The 23,784-nt window shown below is 37.1% G+C and overlaps 1 protein-coding gene across 1 annotated transcript in view; it reads right to left on the bottom strand.

Moving 5' to 3' along the window:
* The window catches only part of LOC140238023 (ubiquitin carboxyl-terminal hydrolase 8-like), a 32,137-nt gene extending 17,388 nt beyond the window's left edge, over positions 1-14,749 (bottom strand). The window contains exons 1-7 of the mRNA XM_072317950.1: positions 14,669-14,749; positions 7,671-7,903; positions 7,328-7,472; positions 4,829-4,914; positions 1,769-1,941; positions 1,019-1,178; positions 341-494 (exon numbers count right to left, since the gene is read on the bottom strand). Of these exons, the coding sequence (XP_072174051.1) occupies positions 341-494; positions 1,019-1,178; positions 1,769-1,941; positions 4,829-4,914; positions 7,328-7,472; positions 7,671-7,771 (819 nt within the window). The 5' untranslated portion in view covers positions 7,772-7,903; positions 14,669-14,749. The remainder of the gene's footprint in view (positions 1-340; positions 495-1,018; positions 1,179-1,768; positions 1,942-4,828; positions 4,915-7,327; positions 7,473-7,670; positions 7,904-14,668) is intronic.
* Positions 14,750-23,784: the final 9,035 nt, after the last annotated feature.

Here is a 23,784-nt window from a genome sequence, read left to right as displayed (position 1 = left end):
CGCAACATTGCTCACTTAGACTGAATGCGGGTCCTTTGGATCTGGAGGCAGATGCACTACTGACTGAGCTAAATCACCAACTGAGCCAAATCACTGCCCATGTACCACAAAATCATACAAATTCATTTATAAACATAATACCCATTACCTTCAGACAATGATAAATTCCTTTGCCACTGAACATTTGTGAGTGACTAATCATTTAACTAGCATGGCTTTATAGCTGGAGACCAATCTCTTTCACACATTTTTTTTTTTTTTTTTCATTTACATTTGTTTGCATCATATATGGCAGACATCTCAATTCCTTTCACCCAATATATTTTGTGTGTTCTCTTACCTTACACATTGTGTCCTTGACTATGGCAAGATTAGACTCTGGTACCAGGCGTTCCTCCCAATCTATCAGCACAATGAACTCCACATCCATTCGTCGGTCCCACAAAGCCTTAGCTTCCTGGCTAAGGCCCTTGCCCAGAGTTGCAGCAGTTATTCTGTATGGATGAAATACACTCATGACAAGAAAACCCAATTTCTGGAGCCCAAATCACTCTACAATCAGACCATACATTTGAAAGAAGAGGATGAAAATGTCAGTTTTAGTCAGGTTATGTCAGGCAATTGGGCCACATCTGCCACTGTCATGAACAACTTATATTATCTACCTCTAAACGGATCTAAATGCACTATGACAAAATTTGTACTACTTCTGGTTCTAGAGGAGACCATTTTTTTTTTTTTTTTTTTTTTACATTACTTCATTTTGTGGGACCACCTGAAGTATTTGAAAAAGCATGTATCCCCTACTCCAACCAATGATTCATGCCAAGTTTGGGTAAAATCAGACCTTGGGTTTAAAAGAAAATGACAAAATGTAAGATGTTTATGGACAGTACATGATTGGCAACAGACGATAGATAATAGACAGTGGATGGCAGACAAAAAGTGATCACAACAGCCCTCTGAGCCACTGGCTAAGGTGATCTAAGTAGGGTGGGATGAATGATGTCAGACATACCCTGGCTTCAGGATCTCTGCAGGAATGTTGAAGACTTGCCCCACAGTGATGTGAGAATCTCGGAAGTGGTCTGATCGGCGGATGTCCATCAGCAATACCGAGGACGGATCACTCTGCAGCTCCTTGTACAGCTCTATTGAGGTGACCAGTCCAGCCTTACCTAGAAGAGAATATGGCACAAAATATTCTTTGATGTTGCATCCTAACTTATCAGCATATTCTCATTTTCAGCATTGGTGTTGATTACTTTATCAACATTCCATACTTGCATACCATTACTATTAACCATTTCAGCACATTATTGGTTCAGATAAGAAGATATAATTCTGTCTCCCATTCAAAATTAGGCCATTAAAAAAAAGTTGTATAGGCATAACATGACTGAAAAAATGTCCCAGACCCTAGAGAATTCACAAAAAAAAAAAAAAAAAGATCTTTGCTGTCACGATCACAATAGCACAATATCTCGGTATCGATAGTGCAATCCTTATCACTTCAACGCAGTTGCCATTTTTTTGGTGATTTATCCGTTTGCTTTTATTTAATCCGCGTGTGTAGTAGCATGTAGGGGTCTGCATGCATGCATTTACAAGTTATATGAGTAAATTCACTGTTAAAATATCCCATCCCCAAGGTTTAAAGATAAAAAAATTGACCATCCTACCCTACTTTCATATGGCCTGTTACACCAATACAACTTTTTCTCTTTTTTTTTTCTCCCTTACTGAAGCCACTATTGCAAAGTCTTACCTAGTACTCTCTTTTCCTCTGAACTCTTCTCCTCTGCATCACCATTTATGGTTGGTGTGTCCATCCCTCCACTCTTTGTCCCATCCTTCTCTCCATTTGTCGCAGCTTTCTCCTTCTCCTTCTCCTCCTCAATTTTCTTGCTGACTTCTTCTGCCTCTTTTAACTCTTTGTATCTACAAAATTGTGATGATAAAAAAGATTTTAGCAACAACAACCATTCCCTACATATATACTTATACAGATATACTTGTTAAATTCATCCTAGTACTGTAAAAGTGGAAATTTTGACGGTGTTGAAATTTTCGAGCTTTTAACGCAACTCGAAACTAGCGCGAAAATAAAAGCACACAAATATTTTTGTTTGTCATATGTTCCAGCAGCTGATGACTTGTATTCCGCGGAATTAAAAACATGTGAAACTCTTCTTACCCACCGAGCGCGAAAAATTAGTCGCATGAAAATATCCACTTTCACAGTATTTTGTATTAATGACTGCTTCTGATGACTGTAGGCAGAACGCAGTCCACAGAAAATTTAAACTAATATGGGGCAAAGAGTCTGACATAACTTACAGAATTTTACTTTGTCAAGGATGATTAATATCAAGCATTACAATGATCTTTCCTCATCATCACCATCCAAAAAAGATCCAGTAAAGGGTATCACAATCTTCACGCCATTGGCTTTTTAGCGGTTTCCTCCACATTTGATTATTGCACATAAAATATCGCCTGTATTGCTTTCATGAAATCAATAAATTGAATTGAAATTGTTTCATATTGTATAAATAATTACACAAAAAAATTTGCCCAAGGAAATACTCTGGTCTAGGGCAATTATCCCCTGGGCAATTACCCAGGACCCTACCCCTGGCCCTAATCCTAATCCTGAACCTAATCCTAACCCTAATCTTTACTCTAACCTTACCACTAACCAGTATTTAGCCGGGGGGTAATTGCCAGGATACGCTAGTAATTTGTAAAACCTTAGATTTCTGTCAGTCAAGTTTTTTTTTTTTTTTTTTTTTTTTTTTTTTTGGGGGGGGGGGGGGGCTTGTGTGTGCATTTTTGGCTAGCTTATGTGATGTGTACTTCAAAAATTCTTCCAAAGCAATTTTCACTTCTACTGCCTCTAAGCTAATTACTGTGAGAGAAGAATCCTAATTTTGATTAATATGCTTCTCTGCCTTTGACGCTAAAACCCAACTAATTCTGCTGTATACGCCACATGCAGATGTAAAGAAACTTTGAATTGAAGACAACAATATTGCATTATTACTGTGAAAAATTTCTGATAAATATGATTGGGGAGTTCATACCAGTTGCTTTAGAACATTTATCTAACTTTTCAAACAGCTGCAAAATAGCTTGCTTAAACATAGAGTTTGAATATTTCTATCCCTAAACAATCAACCTCTAACTCCTCTGTGCTATTGTGAAGTCTCTTGATTTGCTTTATTTGACTGTATTCAGTACTGAGTCCAAACCTTTCTTAAGTTTAAACCAAGACATATAAACACATCCTACAACTTGACAATCTTTCTATCAAAGTATCCCAGTTCACCACTCTGAAGCACATAGTTACTCTTTTCATAACCTTGGCAAATTTTGGATGCCGCCCTGCCATCCTGTATTGTTATTCTACAAACCAATGAAGTCTTTAGGCATAGAAATGACCATCTTGTCATTATTGAATTAGCACTATTGAATTTCACTGCATATCTCGTATATCTAAGAAAGTAATAGTAATGACTTAAATCCAATTGAACCGTACAAAGTGTACCATTCAGAAAAAAAATACAACTTTTCAATTTGACAGAAAAATTTTGAAAACACATTGCTAATTAAGACTCAGTTGTAAATTCAGCAATCAAGAGGCTTTTAAGAATTCTTCAACCAAAAGAAGCAATTAAAAGTGATGAGAGAATTCAAAAGAAAGAGAATTACCAATGATCTACTCTATGATATGCTGAAGATTGATAGTAAGAATTGTGATTAAGCAATAAAAACACCACACAACAAAATTGTTAGGACTTCATGGGTGATCACTGAATTTTCAAGAGAAGTTGTATGGCACAAATATATCATGTATGCAATGATAACAACCCTGTAACTGCCAGATTACGCCTGGAGGTGCACCCAAACTCCACAGCAGCTCTTACCCCTTATGCGAACAATGCACCCAACACTGCTTCTAAAGATCTACTCTCCTTGAACCTTGGACTGTCTCCACAAAATTAACATTAAAGACCTCACAGGTGGCATGAGTGCACAGTATAGTAGGCTTGTGAAGTCTGCATTAAAACGTATTATGCTTCTTTCCCTTTGCAACTGCAGTCATGGGTACTGACCCAGTACCGGCCAATAACAATGTTATGCTCTCGAGTGTATCAATCATGGCTCACTATTGTAAACTGCATTTAATACTAAAGCCATGATTTATTGTATTTTGTAAGTGAATGAGAATAAGGAGAGTTCTAAAGTTACTGTAAAGTCAAACCTATGTTAGGATACACACACATTATAAATTGCATAATTATGCCTTGAGAAAATGGTGTTATTAGCTCTGTTGAATTGGGATTTTTCACACTGATTGTTGAATTGAGATTTTTCAAAATGATTGTTGAATGCATAATGTTGATTAATTCTTTTCAGTAGCACTTGGGGTAATAAAGATTGCCTTTGGTGAAAATACTTGGACTTAAGGTGGCTGTAACCTCTCATTTTCAACTCCTTTTTTTTTTTCTATTTCAGATTTTCACAAGACACAAAAACCACCAAAGAACAACAACATAGAAATATGAAATGAGGCTGTTTGTGTGACACTGTAACAAAAGATTACAAATCGTATGCTTGTTTAATATTAACCAGACATGAAACAAGAAGAAAAGCCTGAAATATAATATCAAACAGAGAGTGATTGCTCGCTTCTCCTCTCTGCTCTATTTGATGCACTGGTACTCGTAATCAATTTCAAAATGTTGCTCTGATGAGATCATTCCCCTGTTCTGCTCCAGATTAGACTTTGAACCAGTCACTTAATGGTTAATCAAGAAGTCACCTGAATTTGAGGGATTCAGAAAGCTCCTCTGCCATAGTGATAGCCTTTGAACAGCCACTTGTACCAAGCAGGACATCCACAAAATCCTGCACAGTGTACACGAGAATACAAAATTCAATGCATTCATGGAATTTGAATACATCGACACAACCTAAACTTACACTGTATGGAGAATGAACTTCATGACAACATGCCCTTTTATCAATACTGCATCCTTGATACATGCTTGAATGTAGTGGAAGGAATATGTTAATGACCTCACGCCCTTTTATCTATACTTCATGCATATATGGATGAATGTAGTGGAAAGAATTTAGTTAATGGTCACATGCCCTTTTATCAGCACTGCATCCATATATGTGTATACGGTATGCATAGTTTAGAAGAAATACTTGAATGATGTGAACATACAACCATTGATAAAGCTAAGACTACACATACACAAAAATGTCATTTTCAAATTGTCAAATCAACTACATGCTCTGATTGGGTAACATAGAATTATATTTCTGCATTCATAGATTATACTCATTTAATTTTACATACATACGATGTTGTAGCTCAATAAACAATGAACTTAACGACAGAAATCATAGTGGCTGACATATTCTTTAAATACAGTGTTAATTAGTCATTTGACAAGATATTAAATTCTTAATTTTTATGTGATGTCCTGCCCTGACAGGTAAAAACATGAAATTCCCATCAATTACAATACCAATAGGCAGTTAACAAAAACAAGCCAGCTTTCAGAATGGAAATTAGGCATCTGTATGATTTGTATCAAATGTGAGTGACATCTTTTTCAATATATCCTAATATAAGAACACAGTATTAAATTGAACAGCACAGGCTAATGTACATTGTACATTCAGGAAAGAGTGACCACTATCAAAGGAAAAGTCTGGGCTATTTTCATTGTCACCGCAATTTGATAACTGAGGACACATGACAAATGTACATTGAAAGTCAATCACTGAAAGGTGAAAAAATACAAGGAAGTATTAAAGGAAGCTCACAATCCATGAAAACCTACCAGTACAGCTGTACATATTCATCCGATGGGGTCATAGTTCATTTGCTGCTTCATTATCAGTGAAATAAGACAAATTATCATCAAGTGGCCACAAAATTAACAGAAAAATAGGACCGATTGGTGTATAACCCCATAACACAATGTGACAGCATTGTACTGCGTATGTTAAAAAGACATGCAGCAATGAGAAGTTCCTTTAACTATCAGATTTATTTTTACAATCATGAGTTTCCATTCATTACTTGCTGATTTTGCACAGTCCAGGAGGGGTTATTATGCACTGAAAATACACCATGTCATGTCTCCATACAAATTTACCAATTTATCAGTAACCATGCTCACAGAAGGGCCATCAAGACTCTACATAATTTTGGAAATGAATTTGGCATTTGGGCTGAAATATTTTATCCACTATGCAATCTACAGATAAAGGCAAACATTCTACTGAACCACATGATAAAATGAGAACAACAAAAAATACACTGGAGAAAATGCAGTGAAACAACGCAACACAATTAGAATACTACTACTGAATAATTATGAGATTTAATTTTTGTTATATTCATGTCATTATTTAACTTGCAGATCAAATAATAATAAAAAAAAATTAATGGATAGACCTGCCTGTAGACAGATCACAGATAGATAGAAAGATACACTGTAGCTGTAGATTTACAGATAGCATATACCGTAGATAGATAGATACATGTAGACAGATAGATAGACATGTTGTAATTATAAACAGATAAATAGACACGGACAGAAAGAAATACAACTGGATAGAAAAGCGTATAAACACAGAAAGAAAGACAAGACTGCATTACTTGACCAGACCAGATGTTTATTTGCACATGGTCACCGGGCAAGTGTTAAAGGACAAGTTCACCTTCATAAACATAAGGATTGAGAGAATGTAGCAATATTAGTAGAACACATCATTGAAAGTTTGAGGGAAATCAGACAGTCCGTTCAAAAGTTTTTGTGCAGTAACTGCTGGATGAGAAGACTACTGCAGAGTATGATGTCACATGCGTACAACAATATAAGGAAAATATAAAGAGAATTTTACAAAATTTCATCTTTCGATAAAAGTACACATTCCCTTGACTCGTTACCAACATATGTTATGGGTAATATTATTCCCCCTGCCTTTAGAAAGAGGCAAGTCAAGCGCTCTTTTATTATGTCAAAAAAGTGAAAATATGTTGAATTTTCTTTACATTTTCTTTATACTGTTGTACGCATGCGACATCACAAGCTGTAGTAGTCTCCTCATCCAGTGGTTCAAACACAGAGATTTTAAAAATTCATAACTTTTGCATCGATTGTCCAATTTTCCTCAAACTTTCACTGATGTGTTCTACTAATATTGCTGCATTTTCTTAATCCTTATGTTTATGAAGGTGAACTTGTCCTTTAAATAACCTGATCAAGATTTATAATCATCGCCATGCAGGACTGACCTTATTTTGCTTGTAATCGCGGGCTTTCCTGGTGGCCTGCCACAGTGCGATGTACTTCATAAAGAGCACATAGGCCCTCTCCTCATCCTTCTCCTTGTATGCTTTCTCTGCCTGATCTAGCACCTTCCCAGCTGACTTTGCATATCTACATCACAAGGCGGTGGTAAAAAGATTACACTCCAAGATGGAAACTCAGAAAACAAACCATCAAACATTATCAAGTAATGCATTGCACTGTCACATTTGTTGAAAGTATGAATATATGAAAAAGTTTTACACAGGACAAATAGATTAATAATATTCATTCTTTATGTGTATCTCATAGACAAGTCTATCTACTCACATCCTGGATGTCTGGCCTTTTGTCAAGTTGTGGTCAACTTTCTTGTTCAGGTCTTCCATTGAAGATCCAATGTAGAGGGGTTTCTTGATTTCCCCTGGCATGATGCTGGTTTGGACTGCTTGCCAACAGTGGATAATTCACAAACTTCCGAGAGTTTTCCACCTTGTCTTTGATCTTACCCCTGCAGCCTGTCAAAGGCCAGAGAGCTACATCTTTTGATGTCTGAGTTTCACCTGAGGATAGACAAGAGGTGATAGATATCACACATTCAGCACTCTGAAAGCATTATTATTTTTTATTATTAACCAGTGATAGTGGGCATATGTAAACAACTATTTATACAGTACATGTACATAAAAGGAATAATTGTTCCATTTGAAGACATCTACACTGGGGGGGGGGGGGGAGTGAGATAGTGCATCAATGTGAAAGACAATTGAGAATAATGTCAGTATGTGGCCATTAAATATCATTGATTAGAAATCATGGCGCCTTAAAGAATGAAAAATTGTTCAAAAACATTGTACAGATGCATGATGCTTAATAGTCATAACTGTAAATAGAATGTCAATTCCTAGCAAATTGTTAAGGCTTGGATAGTGTCCCTTTGAGAACAGACATTAATTCATTGACTTTTACAAGACTTTCTCACTACAGCAAAGACATACACCTGCATCCTTTTGCTCTTTTTTTCTGTGCAGTAGTGACAAGCAAATTATGTGAATGTCTTCTTTGAAACTGCAATTCTGGGTTTTATTAGAACTATGTGCACTGTCTTTTTACATGTATGTATACTTCACCATGAATGCCGGCAATGTTAAGTACAATAATGCGTACATGTATTCCAGAATTACCACAAATCTTAAGATTGCAAGAGAATATCAAGTAGAGTAGTGAAGGTTGAAGTTTGAATTTTCTTCAATTTGTCTTCCTCTAACAAATGATATCCAATGCAAGTCTATAAACATATGATATCATTTTTTTTTCTTTCTGGATGAATCAAAGGCTCTCCATAGAGAAATAAAAGTGGGAAATGTAAAGTATGGCTCGAATGTAAAATGAAAACTTGCAATGAAGAGAACATCTGACAACATTAGCACAATTGAGTGACATTTGTCTGTTGAGTAATTTTCAAATACAGATACTGTACTGATACTCTACAGCAAATTCCATTCAAATAACCTTCAGAGGTTTATAATGGAATAATGAGAATGACAGTTCATTTGCTCCCTTACAGTCTATGCACACATGAAGCACACACCATCGTTACTACAATCTAAAAGTACAAGTGTAGGGAAATCTCCAAGAAACACCTGGGTGTCTCATCTGATGCTGTAACAGTGATGCAATGTGATGCCTCAAAAAGGGGGGGGGGGTGGGGTGATTCATCACATTTGTAGTACGAATATCTTCCTGTTAGTGCAACATTATACTCACATCAGACTATATTTTCTAACTTTTTTTCCATGAGATGAGACTTGAGAGTCAAATCCAATTTCAAACAGTTTGTGTTCAAAATCTTTTTCTGTGCCATGGTTCCATTATCTACCACAATTAATGGCATCTAGCATTCCATATTGGCAAAGTGACACTACAGTATGTAGACTGTCCTTTTTAAGTTACGTAACATTAGCACATATGTGCCAAATACTTATGTGAAGTGTTCATGGACCAGAGACTGAAGGACAGAGCTCTTTTTTAAATGCTTTGCTGGGCTGCAATAAACTGCCCTGCTTCAGTGCACCACTTACATTGTAAATTTACGATTGTTTGTATTTGTAGCCCTTCACTACAAATTGTATGCAATGGCAGAAAGGTATGATGCATGCATTTGTTCCAGTGTTGCAAATGACTATAGAAAGTAATTCATTGTGCCTGTGGTTTGTTGGGATATGCTCCACCTTTAGTTTTGCACAGGTCTGCATTGGCCTAAGAAACATGTGAATACAGACCTGTGTGAGGACATTACCCTTAGAGTTCACCATTAGATTGTTTTCTGCACAAATTTTAGTCCACTTTGATTTCTCATGTCTGGGTATCGTCACTCAGGCCTGGACTACAAAGGACACGTTAGCCAGTTTAAAATTACAAACAGTGGTGATGCACATAACACTATATTGTAACTACAGTTCGACCTCGATTATCCGGCCATGTCGGGACCGGCACTCATCCGGATAAGCGAATTGACCGGATATGGGAGACACAATGTTAATGTATAAGCCTATAGCTGCTGTCCAAGCTGCCGTCCCAGTGCACTGGCAGCTAGGCAGGTAGCGTACCCCGCAACGGTGGTGTAATCTATGCTAGCCTGCGCAAAATTTTAGTCCCTTCTTCACAAAAATAAAGCATATCTTCATGTGAAAATCATACATGTTCTACCTCATTAGATATTGAGAAACCTATCATGCACATCTTATGAAATTAGTGAAATAGATCCATGAAAATCACTGTTTTTTTCTCAATTTTTTGGATGAAAAAAAAGTCCTTCACTGCGTGAACGCGTCCGGATAATAGAGATTTCCGGATAAAAGGAGGCCGGATAATTGAGGTCGAACTGTAGTGTTAAAATAGAGGGGGTATGAAATTCATTATACAAGATACAGTGTACTATCAATGGTGCTACTTGACAATGAGTTTTGTGTTCACTATTTTTTTTTTCCTTTCTTGCTGAGAATTTGCATACGCACATACGTACATGTACATGTATGTGTACATTGCATCAAAACTGCACCACTGAATCTTAGGATTTTTTATTTACTAATAGCAGCAAGCACACATGTACTTCATTTGGGAACAGTGTTTTTATATTTTTGTGAATTTGGGAGTCAACTGACAATTGTGTTGGAACTCTGTGACTAGTTGCCATCCACAATACAAATGCCATGAATAACATAATCCATGGTGGGAAATCACCAAGTTTTCTCACAAAAGGAAAGAAATATTTCCCATTCTATCACTGTGATTCTCAGTTGCATATCAACCACTTGCAAACTTGTCTTTCAAGTCCTACAATGTAATTCATGAAATTTCATACAAGCAATATATGGCGTATACAGAAATATGTTTTGTGATTATTGTCAGTCTATCTCATATTCATGTTATTCCAAAGTGAATGACTCAACATGTTCTTCTGGACAAGTAGGCTTTTCCTAGCACTGTAGTACAGTGACCCATGTAATAGTGGCATAATTTTACACTGTAGTACTAGTAGTGTGGCTTCTGCATGGAATAATCTTAATTGTTCTTCCCAGTGTCAAAAAAAAAAACCTCAGAAAAATGCAGGTACTGTACAGCGTATCGGCAGGGAGACTTCCACTTATTCTCATAAAATGCGACACTGAGTGCTACTCGCACAGGTAGTACAAAGTCAGACCTTGCAAATTTTTGTAACTGACCAATTCTCTGAGTGGTTTTGACACCTTCAGGTGTAAGCTGGATTTAACTGAAATTTAATGTAAAAATTGCAATGTGAATGATTACCTAGTGTATGAAACATGGCAACTTAAATCCTCTTTTATACAGCTCCATACATTTCATGGCTGTAGTAGGTCCATCATTTGTATAGATTTAAAAAAATGAAATTTAATGTAAAAATTGCAATGTGAATGATTACCTAGTGTACGAAACATGGCAACTTAAATCCTCTCATTTATACAGCTCCATACATTTCATGGCTGTAGTAGGTCCACCATTCGTATAGATTTTAAAAATGAAATTAACAATGTCCACATTCAATTTTTCTCCAGTACAAGACATGCAATGAAATTTAGAGAATCTCACAATTCAGAGAATTCAATGATGAAAAGATGATCATTTCTGGAAAAAAAAAAAAAAACCTTAAGACTTGATGTGCTGTACAGAAGCTTCTACAGAGGATGCGTATGCATTCACGAGACACAAAAACATTGAAGCTGCGTTTTACATTTAGCTGTTGACTTGTTGGTGATGCTGCATGACTGGTGACCACACAAAGTCAAGCTGAAGATAGCTACTACATGTAGTACTGTATGTACCCGGGTACTAAATGTATGTGATACTCTCTGTTGCCTGTTACTCTAACTTAACTATACAACCCTATACAGATCTGACAATGTTTGTTTCGTTTTTATATAGGAAATGTTGTTAAACACGTTAAAAATGTTGTTACCCGAGAGTTGGAAAAGTCACTTTTGAAAGGTTTACCAGCACTAAATCAATAATAACAATCCTGCATTAGCACTCCAAATCCTATTGATGGAACACTCTGTTAGAATTGTTCCCTTCTACAATATCATAATACAGCGTGTATATCCTCTGGCCAAAATAACACCAATAGTAAATATACTTCCAACAGTACACTGATTGGTGTATAGTCTTTAAGATAATAATCAACATTTCATAATGTACTATATATATAAAATATTTGACAGTGGCTTTATTTTTATAGATTTTGGGCCAATCATTTCAAAATAAACAACAAACCTAAATTTTACCATTTTTTTATGTATCATCTCTAAGGTTAGAAATGGCTACCGGTAACTTTTCTTCATGGAATTGACCTACACTATATTTCTCATTTCATCGTTGTGGTTACCAGTTGCAAAGGTAAGCATTAAAAAAAAAAAAAAAAAAAAGTGTTTGAATGGCAGTTTTGTTTCACAGATTAAGTACAATTTGCAAAACATCTGGTGTAAACTATGTTTGTTAATTCAATTCCACAGGAAAAAATCTCAAATCTTCTGAACAAAGTCTGACCAATATCCCTGCATATTCAGAGCTGTTGCCTCTATCTAGGGTGCACACCAGTAAATATAAAGAACTTATAGACAGTTTTTGTTGCAATGGGAAAACAGAAAACAAACACTATTCAAGTTGGGACATTTTTTAATTGTAATACCTTGATATTAAACAAACATGATACATGTACACTCATTAAAAAGAAAAAAGGGACTGCTCTTCAGTTGACACCAGTTGTGAGCATTTAACATGTGACAAGTCTGTAGAGCTCTACATCAATAATATAAAGCTCTTCATTGTCAGTGTTTGGACATTTCCAGTGTTTCAAAGCATTCTGGTAGCTGGTAGACACTGCACAGATCATCCTCTACTACTGTATACCACTCTCTGATGTCAGTAGATTTAGGTTATTTCTCAGCACTGTGAAAACATAATAGACACTAACCCCGGAGCACTCCTTCACATACAGTCTGTAGTTATACTGTGGTTTCACATTTGTAACAAGTCATGGGGACTGCTGCCATATATAATAATAATAGTAATAGTAATATGTGACCCGCTACAACAAAAAGGTCCTAAAGTCGCGCACGGTCGAAGCCGTGAAAATCGAGTTTGAAGTCAGAGCATTAAAATTGGTCAAAACTTACGATTTTCTGATTTTGATATATTATTGGAGTCTAACATGTCTTCTATCATCTGTCGAAATTTTGAAGCAAAATGATCAAAGGAAAGACCAAAAAATAGCGTTTTTCTGAGCCATGTTTTTTGGCGTTTCAACAAAGCGGAGACTGGTTCGAAAATTTGGATTTAGCGCCACAGATAGGTTCCGCCCCTAACAACGACCAGAGTGATCTCATTGGTCAGTTTGCTGCCTGCTAACCGAAGCGTGAAGCTCGCACACTTACTGCCCAGTCGACTGGCGCGTGCGGGCGGGGTGCGCTATGCTCAGCCGCTTCTCACATCCTGGTCACTGATTGGTTGGTGAGGAGACCGGCGATGCTGATGTGCTTGAATGAACTCTTCGGGGGTTGCTAGGGCTTACCTTCTATTGTCCAGAGGTGAAAACTGACTTGCGTGTCCGTTGATCGCGATTGCGTCGAAAGGAAGACTTTTAGGGCGCTTTTCTCGAAACAGTGATTTTCCAGCCGATTCAACATGCTCTCTTTCAAACATCGATTTCTCTGCAGCCGATTATTTTCATAAAATGTGTTATATATCAATCTAAGGCAGAAAGATTAGGGGATTATATCGTGCAATTTTCAAATAATCGACCTCGCCCGACTTTAGGATCATTTTGTTGTAGCGGGTCACATATAGTATTAAATAGTAATAATAATTAATTAATTAATAATAAATAATTGATTTATATTCATGTTCGAATGTTCCAGCGTATTTATTGCACCCCGTCCCATGCATACTTATATGCAAGACAGCCATTGGCATTGTGCGAGGGTCGTCAATCTAAACATAGGTGGTCGATGAGTAGTAGCCTTGCTTACTAAAATAGAGTAAAAATACCCTGTGTGCGGCAGGCTTTGTATGGGGTGCCTATTTGCGGCAGGGGTCACTTCATTCATTGATGAAAGGCCTAATCAGGTGTCATTTCCCATAACACTTCCAAGTATTAATAAGCAAAAATACCAAGATTTGACCTCTCGTGCTAAAATTCGACCGCACGCAAAATGCATAGGTTTTACATGTAGCAGGCGGTCAAATTTTGGACAGCGTGCCATTACTTATGTTGATGGTTGAATTATGGGCATCTTGCTTTTAATACTCCTGCTTGTGTTCAAACATGACAACAGAGAAGAAAACAGCAAACAACAAACAAACACCTACATTGTCACATTGTAGGCCTACCAGACAGATGAAGAATACAATTGTTCCGAACATTTAAAGACTGCAATAAGTCCTCAGTCAGTCAGTGTGAGAGGAACAGACGTTGTAAGTTTGGATAATGTTTCTCACCATTTCTGTAGTAGAGAAAATCTAACGTTAACGTGTTAGATGTTCCGACACTGGCGACAGTTGCCTGAAGTACTGAATAACATGGTTAGGCAATTCACTAACAATAACTCAATACTGACAATAGATTCTAACTCGTTCGAAAGCTCATTATAATAACTTAATAACTGATTCCACAATTTTCAACAATAATGCCTAAAACTACATTTCTCAGTTGTATTGACTGAAATCACTGGTAGGCAACCTAATATACTATGATGTTATGTCATGACACTGACACTGCACTGTCACTGTAAACCGATAGAGGCGATACATACATTTCAGATGTAGTAGATTTTCTATGTAAAGTGTAGGTCAAGCCCGCTTGCTGGCGCTGCTCTCGAAAAACTCCCTCGATGGCGATGGCGATGGCGACGATGATCTCAGGACTAATGCAGGAACGCAATATGTCCCGTCCTGAGTAAATACATCATAACAATACATGTATCATAATAAACATCAACAGAGCAGAGATAGTACAGCAGTAGTACTCGGTCTAATACTAGTACACTTGTACATGTACCTAGTACCTCCTCCCTATCTTCGATCTCTCGCTACACGATCATCTACAGTACCTGTTGTACCTATCGTGTATAAACCGTGACCCTCTTCCGCGCCGCGCACACGGAGCGCGCGGGCGGGTAGACGCATGTTGTATGTTCATCACCGCGTACGTACGGCCGGGGAGCGAACCGAGAAAACGACCAACAACATCCTTGAGGATCTTGTATGCGGTCGATCCTCCTATTGACGCAAACTAATGCAAACTGTGCAAGCTGACGCAAACTAATGCAAACGCAATGTAAATTCAATGCAAACTACTAATTAATACAAACTAACGCAAATCACTAATTAATGCCAACTAATACAAACCGCTAGCGGTGAAAATTAGGGTTAATTACAGCACCTGGACCTGGCTCTTCCCAGGCCACTCTAGCCCTCTCGAAGCAGATTTTTGATCAAGTATTAAATCCATCCTATCGAAGAATGACTAACGTCACGTTTACTTCAGTATATCAAGCATCTCACCTCAACAGTCAACAATAACTCGAAAAAAAAAAAACATTGTATTGAAAAATCATCAAATTCATATTTTTTGACCAAACAGATGTCGTTTAGATTTTAGATTGCTTTCAAAATTCAGAAAATGTAGAACAGAATGAAGCGTAGAAATACGGACTGTAATGATCGATCACTGATGGCCGAACTATTAATTAATGCAAACTCAACGCAAACTCCAAAGAAGGAAGGTCTCACCCATGATAGCTCCCCTGCTGCAAGACACAACGCTATCCTAGGGTCTACTAGTATCCTATGTGAAAACCAAGTAATATCGATCACAAATATCGGAAAATGACACCCCGAAATACTAATTAGTGCAAACTCAACGCAAACTGCATACAAGACACACCGCTATCCTATGAGAAAACCACAGAAATCGATTCTATATTTCGGAAAATGACACCCCGAAATACTGGCGTAATTAATGCACACTCCAAGACCCAACGTTATCCTTTGTGAAACTGACCTAAATCGATTACAAATATCGGAAAATGACACCCCGAAATCTTAACTAGTGCAAACTCAAAGACACAATGTTACCCTGTGTAAAAACGACCTAATTCAATTACATCAAGCTATCAAAAAATAACACCCCAAAATATAAACTAATGTAGACTATTGACAAACTAGGTCTCACGGATAGTTGGAAGAATCAAGCATCAAATCTCACTCTAGCAGAAGCAAAAGTTTAGTTAGCGGCAGATTAAATTACATTTATAAGGAAGAGTGTTAGATGTAGAAGAAATTTTAATCCCCAATGTTTGCACTATCGAATTTTTTGAGGAGCTTCATTTTAAGAAATTCCTCAAGCACTTGAATGTTTCGCAAGGAAATTTTCATGCAAATTCCGTTGTGCTAATCACAAATCCCAACTGTTTCTGGAAGATATAATCAATTCACTTCAATTCAATTCAATTCATCTTAATCGTTCAATAAAAAAAAAAAAACAGGAAATTCAGTGCGGGATTTTAACACACACACACACACACATATATAATATTTTATATATATATATATATATATATATATATATAGAGAGAGAGAGAGAGAGAGAGAGAGAGAGAGAAGGAAAGAGAGAGAGAACACGAAATTGTACATGATTGGGCGTCAAGCGGCGTCACGGGGGGGGGGGGTGCAAAAAAAATCACCTCTTCAGTCTGCGAGCGACCTCAACGCCGGACGATAAATAATTATTCTTGTTTTGTTTGTTGTTGTTGTTGTTTTTTTTTTTTACTTGTTTTTTGTTTTGTTTTGTTTTTTTTTTCATTTTCAACCATTTTCCACCAAAATCGTGGGCAAAAACAATTCTCATCCTGGGTTCTGTCAGCACTGATTTTATACATTTTGCTAGAAATCTGTCCAATTATTTCACCCAAAGTGTGCACAAGATGGCAGGTTGCTGAATTTCAATTCTAAAAAAGCAAAGTCTCTCTCGTGTGGGAGGGGGATACCTCTTCCCACACCTTCCCCCATTCGGTCTTTTTTCCTGTAGATTGACAGATTTACAAAATGTTTAATCGAAAGTGTGCACCAACTTTGTCACTTTACTTAATAAAAAGAAATGCAAAAGTTCCTTCGTGGGAGAGGGGATATTATCTCCTTTCAATTAACAATTCACCCTTTCCCAATAGCGTAGCCAAGGAAAGGGGGACGATGGGGCAGTCGCCTCCCCCTCCCCCCTTCCCAAGATGTGACCGGGGATTTGGAAGGCGGAAAAGTACAGTGCGTATCTATTAAAAAAAAAAAAAAAAAAAAAAAAAAAAAAAAAAAAAAAAAAAAAAAAAAAAAAAAAAAAAGGTAATCCAACTTTGGAGGGCTGCCATTTCTTGATTGTCAGTTGTGAAGAGCACAATGTTAGTTACAAGGAAAGAGGAACTCTTTTATGTTGACAATTGTCATGCAGGACTGAACACATGGACTTTAACGACAACAATGACAAACTGCACTCTTTCCAAGTTTGCGTGTTATTGTGAAGGAACAATGCATGTCTCACTGCATGGATGAGATCTGTCAATGAAAGTGGTCAAATCATCAGGCCAGCCTGCACGACTGCAGATTCGTGCTTTAGTGTTTCTTCTAACGTTTTATGGTTCATAACTATCAAAATGGCTACGTTGTCAATATTTTGTCCTTCCCATTAAGGCGAAACCATTATCCATTTCAATCTCTTCGTATTCAAGATATGGTTTTCTATACTGGGTTGAATATGAACAGAGGAAATGGATTGCGTGGGTTGGACTCTGTAGGAGCGACCAAGTTATCGGGAAAAAAAGGCCATGTTCATGGTTATGGACCATAAACTGTTAGGAGAAAACCTAAACACAAACCCTAAACACAAAACCTAAAAACAAACCTGCATTCGTACAGGCTTGCCTATTTGGCCACTTTCATTGACAGATCTCATCCATGCAGTGAGACATGCATTGTTCCTTCACAATAACACGCAAACATGGAAAAAGTGCAATAGTCCATGTGCTCAGTCATGCATGGCAATTGTCAACATAATTAGGTATCAATGGAAAGAGGAAGAGTTCCCCTTACCTTACAACCAAAATTGTGCTCTTCATAACTGACAATTAAGAAATCACAGCCATCCAAAGTTGGATTACCTTTTTTTGATACGCTCTGTATAATCGAATATGGGAGAGGTATCTTACCACCCTCCCATTGCCTTGTCCCTTCTATAGACTTAGTACACTATGGGGAATGACAATTTCCGGATTTTCCATAAAAAGTGTGCTTCAGATCGCTTTGTTTCAATTCTAAAAACTCAAAAGCTCCGTCCAGCGGGAGGGGGTATCCACCTCCCGAACCCCCCAACACCTCACTATACTTTGTACATACACAGAGATGATGCACAATAGGAATAAGAGCCATTAACATTTCACCGGAAAAAAAAATACATTTTTGTTTAAATCATTATTTTGGGGAGGGGGCTGCAAAAAAAATTCAAGTACAGTTGAATTGCACCAAAAGTTTGCACCAAATCGATGAATTTCAGGTCTGAAAATACAAAATCATCTTCGTTTGGGAGGAGAAATGCCCCTACTGTACACCATCGTGTGCATTCTTTTTTTTTTCTGTTTGATTGCTTAACAGACCGCGTTCATAATATTCAGTGTGAGAATTAATATAACAAGTTTATATAATCTACACCATTTTATAGACAAATTGTTTAATAATGGTTTACATCAAAATGTACTGCTACCTTAGTGGGACTGTTTCAAGTCGATAAAACAAGCAAAGCCCTGCATCAAATTTTACCATTTACAACATCAAAATTCAAAAAGTTTTCACCATGGGAGGGGGACAACCCCCTCCCACACCCTAAACCCTCGCTCGCTCCGCTTGCTCGGGCTCGGTCGCGTTCCTGACATCAGTATAAGAATTGATACAAAAAGTTTATTAAAATCTAATTATACCATTCTATATAGGCAAATTTTCATTAACAATTTACATCAAAATGTACTGCATGCTACCTTACACAAGTGGGACTGTTTCAAGTCGATAAAACACGCAAAAACATGTATCAAATTGCACCATTTACAACATCAAAATGCAAAAAGTTCTCACCGTGGGAGGGGGACACCCACTCCCACACCCACACCCTCTCCCACACCCTCCCTCACCCCCCCCCCTCGCTCACTCCGCTCGCTCTTGTTTCGTCGCGTTCATGATATTCAGTCTAAATATTAAAACAGGACGTTTATTTGGATGACACTATTTTATAGACAAATTGTTCAACAATAATCTACATCAAAATGCAAAAAGTTCTCACCGTGGGAGGGGGACAACCCCCTCCCACACCCTCCCCCTACCCTTGCTCGCTCCGTTCGCTCGGGCTCGGTCGCTTCACTCCTTCACATACTAACAGCCCCCCCCCCCCCCCACATCAAAACAAACAAACAAACAAACAAAAAACCGATGAAATCCTTGCTATGCTGGTGCCCTTTCCCCGCTTGGTTTCCCTAAAAAACTCTAAAAGTCTGGGAATTGAGAGCTTCCTGAATTTAAAAAAAAAAAAAAAAATTCATGTCCAAAAAATCTCGTTACATTTAGTGTCAAAACGCACCCCCCTTGAAAAAAAAAGCTGGTGACGCCCCTGATGATAAATGATAAATAACTGAACATGCATGCAAAGTCAAACTAAAAAGAACAATCGTATGAAAGCGTGGCATAAAACCGACTCAATTGGCATGATGTTAAAAACTCCAGAAACCCTGCCTGTTGCTACGTTCCCAGTCTCACCCCCCCCCCTATCCATATCAGCCCGCGATAAACTGAAACAACTCAAACCAACTCGCCCTAAAATACAACACAACAAGCAAATTAACACATACGAAAACAATATCAGTGATTATATCATCATTTAAATTTCTTTCTACATTCCACCATAGTATTGCACATAATCACTTTACAATACTGAGATATACAAGATAACAAATATTATTATTTCAAGAAATATAGGTGTTATGAATAAAGTTAAATTCTATTTACACAAAAATGTTCTTTTAATGTTATATTCATCTCTGATTTTACCTTATTTGAATTATGGTATACTCGCCTGGGGAAACACACATTCTTCTCATTAGAAAAGACTACTTTTGTTACAGAAAAAAGCTCTTCGCATTATTTGCAATGAATAGTGGAGAAGTCATACTGATGTGTTATTTCATGAAAACAAAATCTTAAAAGTGAAGGATTTGTATTTTTTACACCTAGGACAATTCATGTACAAACTTACCAATAATTCTCTCCCATTTGTGTTTGAGTCCATGTTCACTGAAAATAGATCTGTTCATTTTTATCCTACCTGGCAATCCAACTCATTTCATTTGCCATTAACTAGGACTATGTTTGCTAAATCTATGTTTTCTTTTACTGGCCCCAAATTTTGGAACACTCTCGATAATAGTATGAAACAAGTTCTAAGTTTAAACACATTCACATCTAAACTGAAGAAGTTATTCATAAATTCTTATATAGTTGAATGAGTTATGAGCTCTCTTTTATTCGTTATACTCATTCTTTTCTTTTATCTATTCCTTTCCTACATTATGTACATATACCTCGGTGATCCACCGCATCATGTGCCTCGCGTGTGCTGGTATAGACCTTTCATCTCTTCTCCTTTCTCGCCTTTCCCTGTCCTCTTGTCTCTTTCTGTTTCTTCTTTCAAAATAATTTCCTCTTTTCCTCTTTTTCCTTTACTGTGTTTTGTTTTTCTCTCTCTATCTTTCTCTTTACAAGAGAGGTTGCTTTTGTTTGTCCGTCTGTTTGTTTGTTTGTTTATATAGGTCTGTATGTGTTGTACACCTTTTATATTATGTCTAGCTAATTGCTTTTTGATGTTATTTAGTCTTTTTGTCCACGAGGAGACTGCAAAATACAAGCTTAGCTTTTTAGCATGTCTCCTCCATTTCCTGCATCTTTAGTTTCAATTCAATTTTCATTGTTTACTTTGCTTTTGTGATGCGTAGTATTGTCAACTTCACGTATTTTTCTTTGTTACTACATTGCATTGATCTTGTGTTATTTTGTGTATGAAAATGATGTTGGAAATGAAATAAATGAAATGAAATGAAATGAATGAAATGAAATGTAATTATACGTCAATTTGCCCAAAAAAATATAAAGGGAGGATTAACGGTAGAGAAAAGAAAGAAAAATAAGAATGGAAAAGGAAGCGGAGGTATAGCAGCTCATACATAATTATATCAAACATCATCAGCTGTTACATCATAAATCTAAAAACTGTAAAATCCCAAGATGGTGATCCCAGCTGATGATGATAATGACCCGTCTGTGGCAATGACTGTAAAAATGACAATGATTATGATGTAGAAGATGATAATGAAGGTGGCAATAATGTTGTCGTTGAGATGATAATGATGGTGATTAAAAACAAGCAAGCAGGGGATCTCACAATCAGTGCAGTTTCACTTTTTTACAATACCGCCCCAACCCGGCAACTTTCCAAACCGTAAATCACCGCAAATTTGTCCCCTATCAAACGATATCACAATATTCGTCCATTTGAAAGCCCAAGACTCCACCAAAAGACCCGCTCATCACAGAAACAATTCCGACCCCTAACCCCCCCCCCCCTCAAATTACTCAATGGCAGTAGTATTCCACGTGAAAACAGTGGAAACAGTTAAACACAAAATTATCAGATAACGGACGGGCATGCCTCTGGTAGCCCATTAAGGGGGGCAACCTCACGGGCGGCCTCGGGTATAGTTCAGCTACTAATGAGTTAACGGGTACTATTGAGAAGTCTAATTGCAAATGGAATGAAAAAAATTCGGATATTGGTTTCTCTTGCATTTTGCAGACTGCTGTCGTTTACCAGATCTCAACCAACAGAAACATTGATGAGGGGGTGTTGGGGGTCCCTCAAGATATTCACTACTTTCCTAAGAACTTTCCTTTAATTTCTAGGAATCAAATTCCTATAGAAATTTAAGATTTTTTCCCATTGCGATGAGAATAAAAGTGGTGATGAATTTCATTACCTTTTCATTGCAGCCTCCTAGTGAACATCGAAAGAAATACTGAATAAGATATCACAGGAAATACCCAAAAAGAAGGTGAATCAATTATTTATTGTGAAAAGAGGGCAGTCATTTCTAGTTAAATCAAGTTTTGTAGTCATGTATTATTAATGACACATGTTTAGATGACTATAGTATTTTGTCCTTTTCTTTGATAGTTACTGCATAAGCCTTTTTCCAGGCCGTGATTTCTTTATCTGTAACGTGTCTTTTCACTCTCCCCCTCTTTCTCTTCATTTCTCCTCCTCTCGCTCTCATCTCCATTTTCCTTCATTCTTTGTTCACTTGTCATATGCATATATTTCCGTACGTCGAGCTTTAGGTTTCTTTTTATTTTCCCGTTGTTTTTTTCAACTATAATATGTGACTCGTATTTCTTTCATTCTAAATTTGTACAGCTGTGCTCATGTCATCAGTTTTGGGTCCTTCTCACTGTCCCCCTCCCTTATATTTCTCCCCTGCCATATTTTCCTTCTTTTTTTTCTTCTTTTCTTTCTTTTTTTTTTGGGGGGGGGGGGTTCCCTGTATCGCGTATTAATAGATCTGTATTTATTATATTTCTGTACATTTTCTTTGTTCTTTTTATCAATCGTATTTCACTTTCTTTATCATAGTTATTTTGTATATTTTCAAAGTTACTTGCAACTCTGTTTGCATTATTGAATTGATAACGTGAAATATGACTTACATTGGACTCCGATACCCAGAATATGGATTGTTGAGTGAAGTAAAATTTTAACTTTCCACTAATCACAGCACTGCAAACACGTGCAAGGAAGATGTCGATCTTAACAGGTTCTGAAATACAAACTCCTGAGCGCAGTTGGTCGTAAAATATGTTTCCCACAAATTACTGACATTACTGTACCGAAACAATCAAAATCACATTAGCTATATTAATAGTTGCCTTTGCATGTTAGTACTTCCATCAATGTTTGTTCACAACAGGTAAAACTAAACAAATTTATATGCACCTTATTTGACACATCGACAGTCTATCGTTTAAGAGACAATAATAAGAGGAATAAAATATCACAACAATGTTATGTTCCTTCTGTTCGATATTCGCTCCCCTCTTCATCTCTTCTTTTCCTTCTAAACTCAACTTGTCTCATCTATTCCTTCTGTTTCTTATCCTTCCATCACATTTTCTCTTATCAAGCGGGTCTTTAGCATCAGTTGTTATTGTTATTGGCTTTTTTAAAAATACCATTCTGGTATCAATACCTTGTTGTAGTTGTTATACACGTAATAGATATTCTTTTATTTCCATGTACATTGTATAATGTAGTAGATATTGAGTTTCTCAATATTCTTGATTTCATTTCAGTCAATTAAAGCAATGATCCAAGGGGCATCGATCCGTTTCAATGATGCTGATGGGGAAGGGAAGTAGTATTAGTATGTCTCGGTGTCATAACTTGTGGGGACAAAAGAATATGAAATATGAATATGAAAATGATAGATAAGTTATGAAACATTAATATAGGATACATAAAAAAGAAATTACGAATATGAATAAGGAATGGAAAAAATAACGTAATAGACGTATTGATGAGAGAAAGTAGTAATGAATGACGTCACTAATTTTGATATTCGTAATGACGTTAGGAGCTTCACTCATTTCCATAAATGCTGATATCGGAGAACCCTCTTGGGCATCGGGAATCGGAAATCTTGCTCTGCAGAGTATGACGTCATTTTGGGGGGCTCACACTCTTTTTGGGGGCACACCCCCTGGGTGTGGCACACTCTAGCTCTGCACCCCACCCCCT

The sequence above is a fragment of the Diadema setosum genome, chromosome 14, assembly GCF_964275005.1.
Source record: "Diadema setosum chromosome 14, eeDiaSeto1, whole genome shotgun sequence".
In the NCBI taxonomy this organism is placed as follows: domain Eukaryota; kingdom Metazoa; phylum Echinodermata; class Echinoidea; order Diadematoida; family Diadematidae; genus Diadema; species Diadema setosum.
Note: the sequence above shows the minus strand (reverse complement) of the source record. Positions and strands in the feature narration are given on the sequence as shown.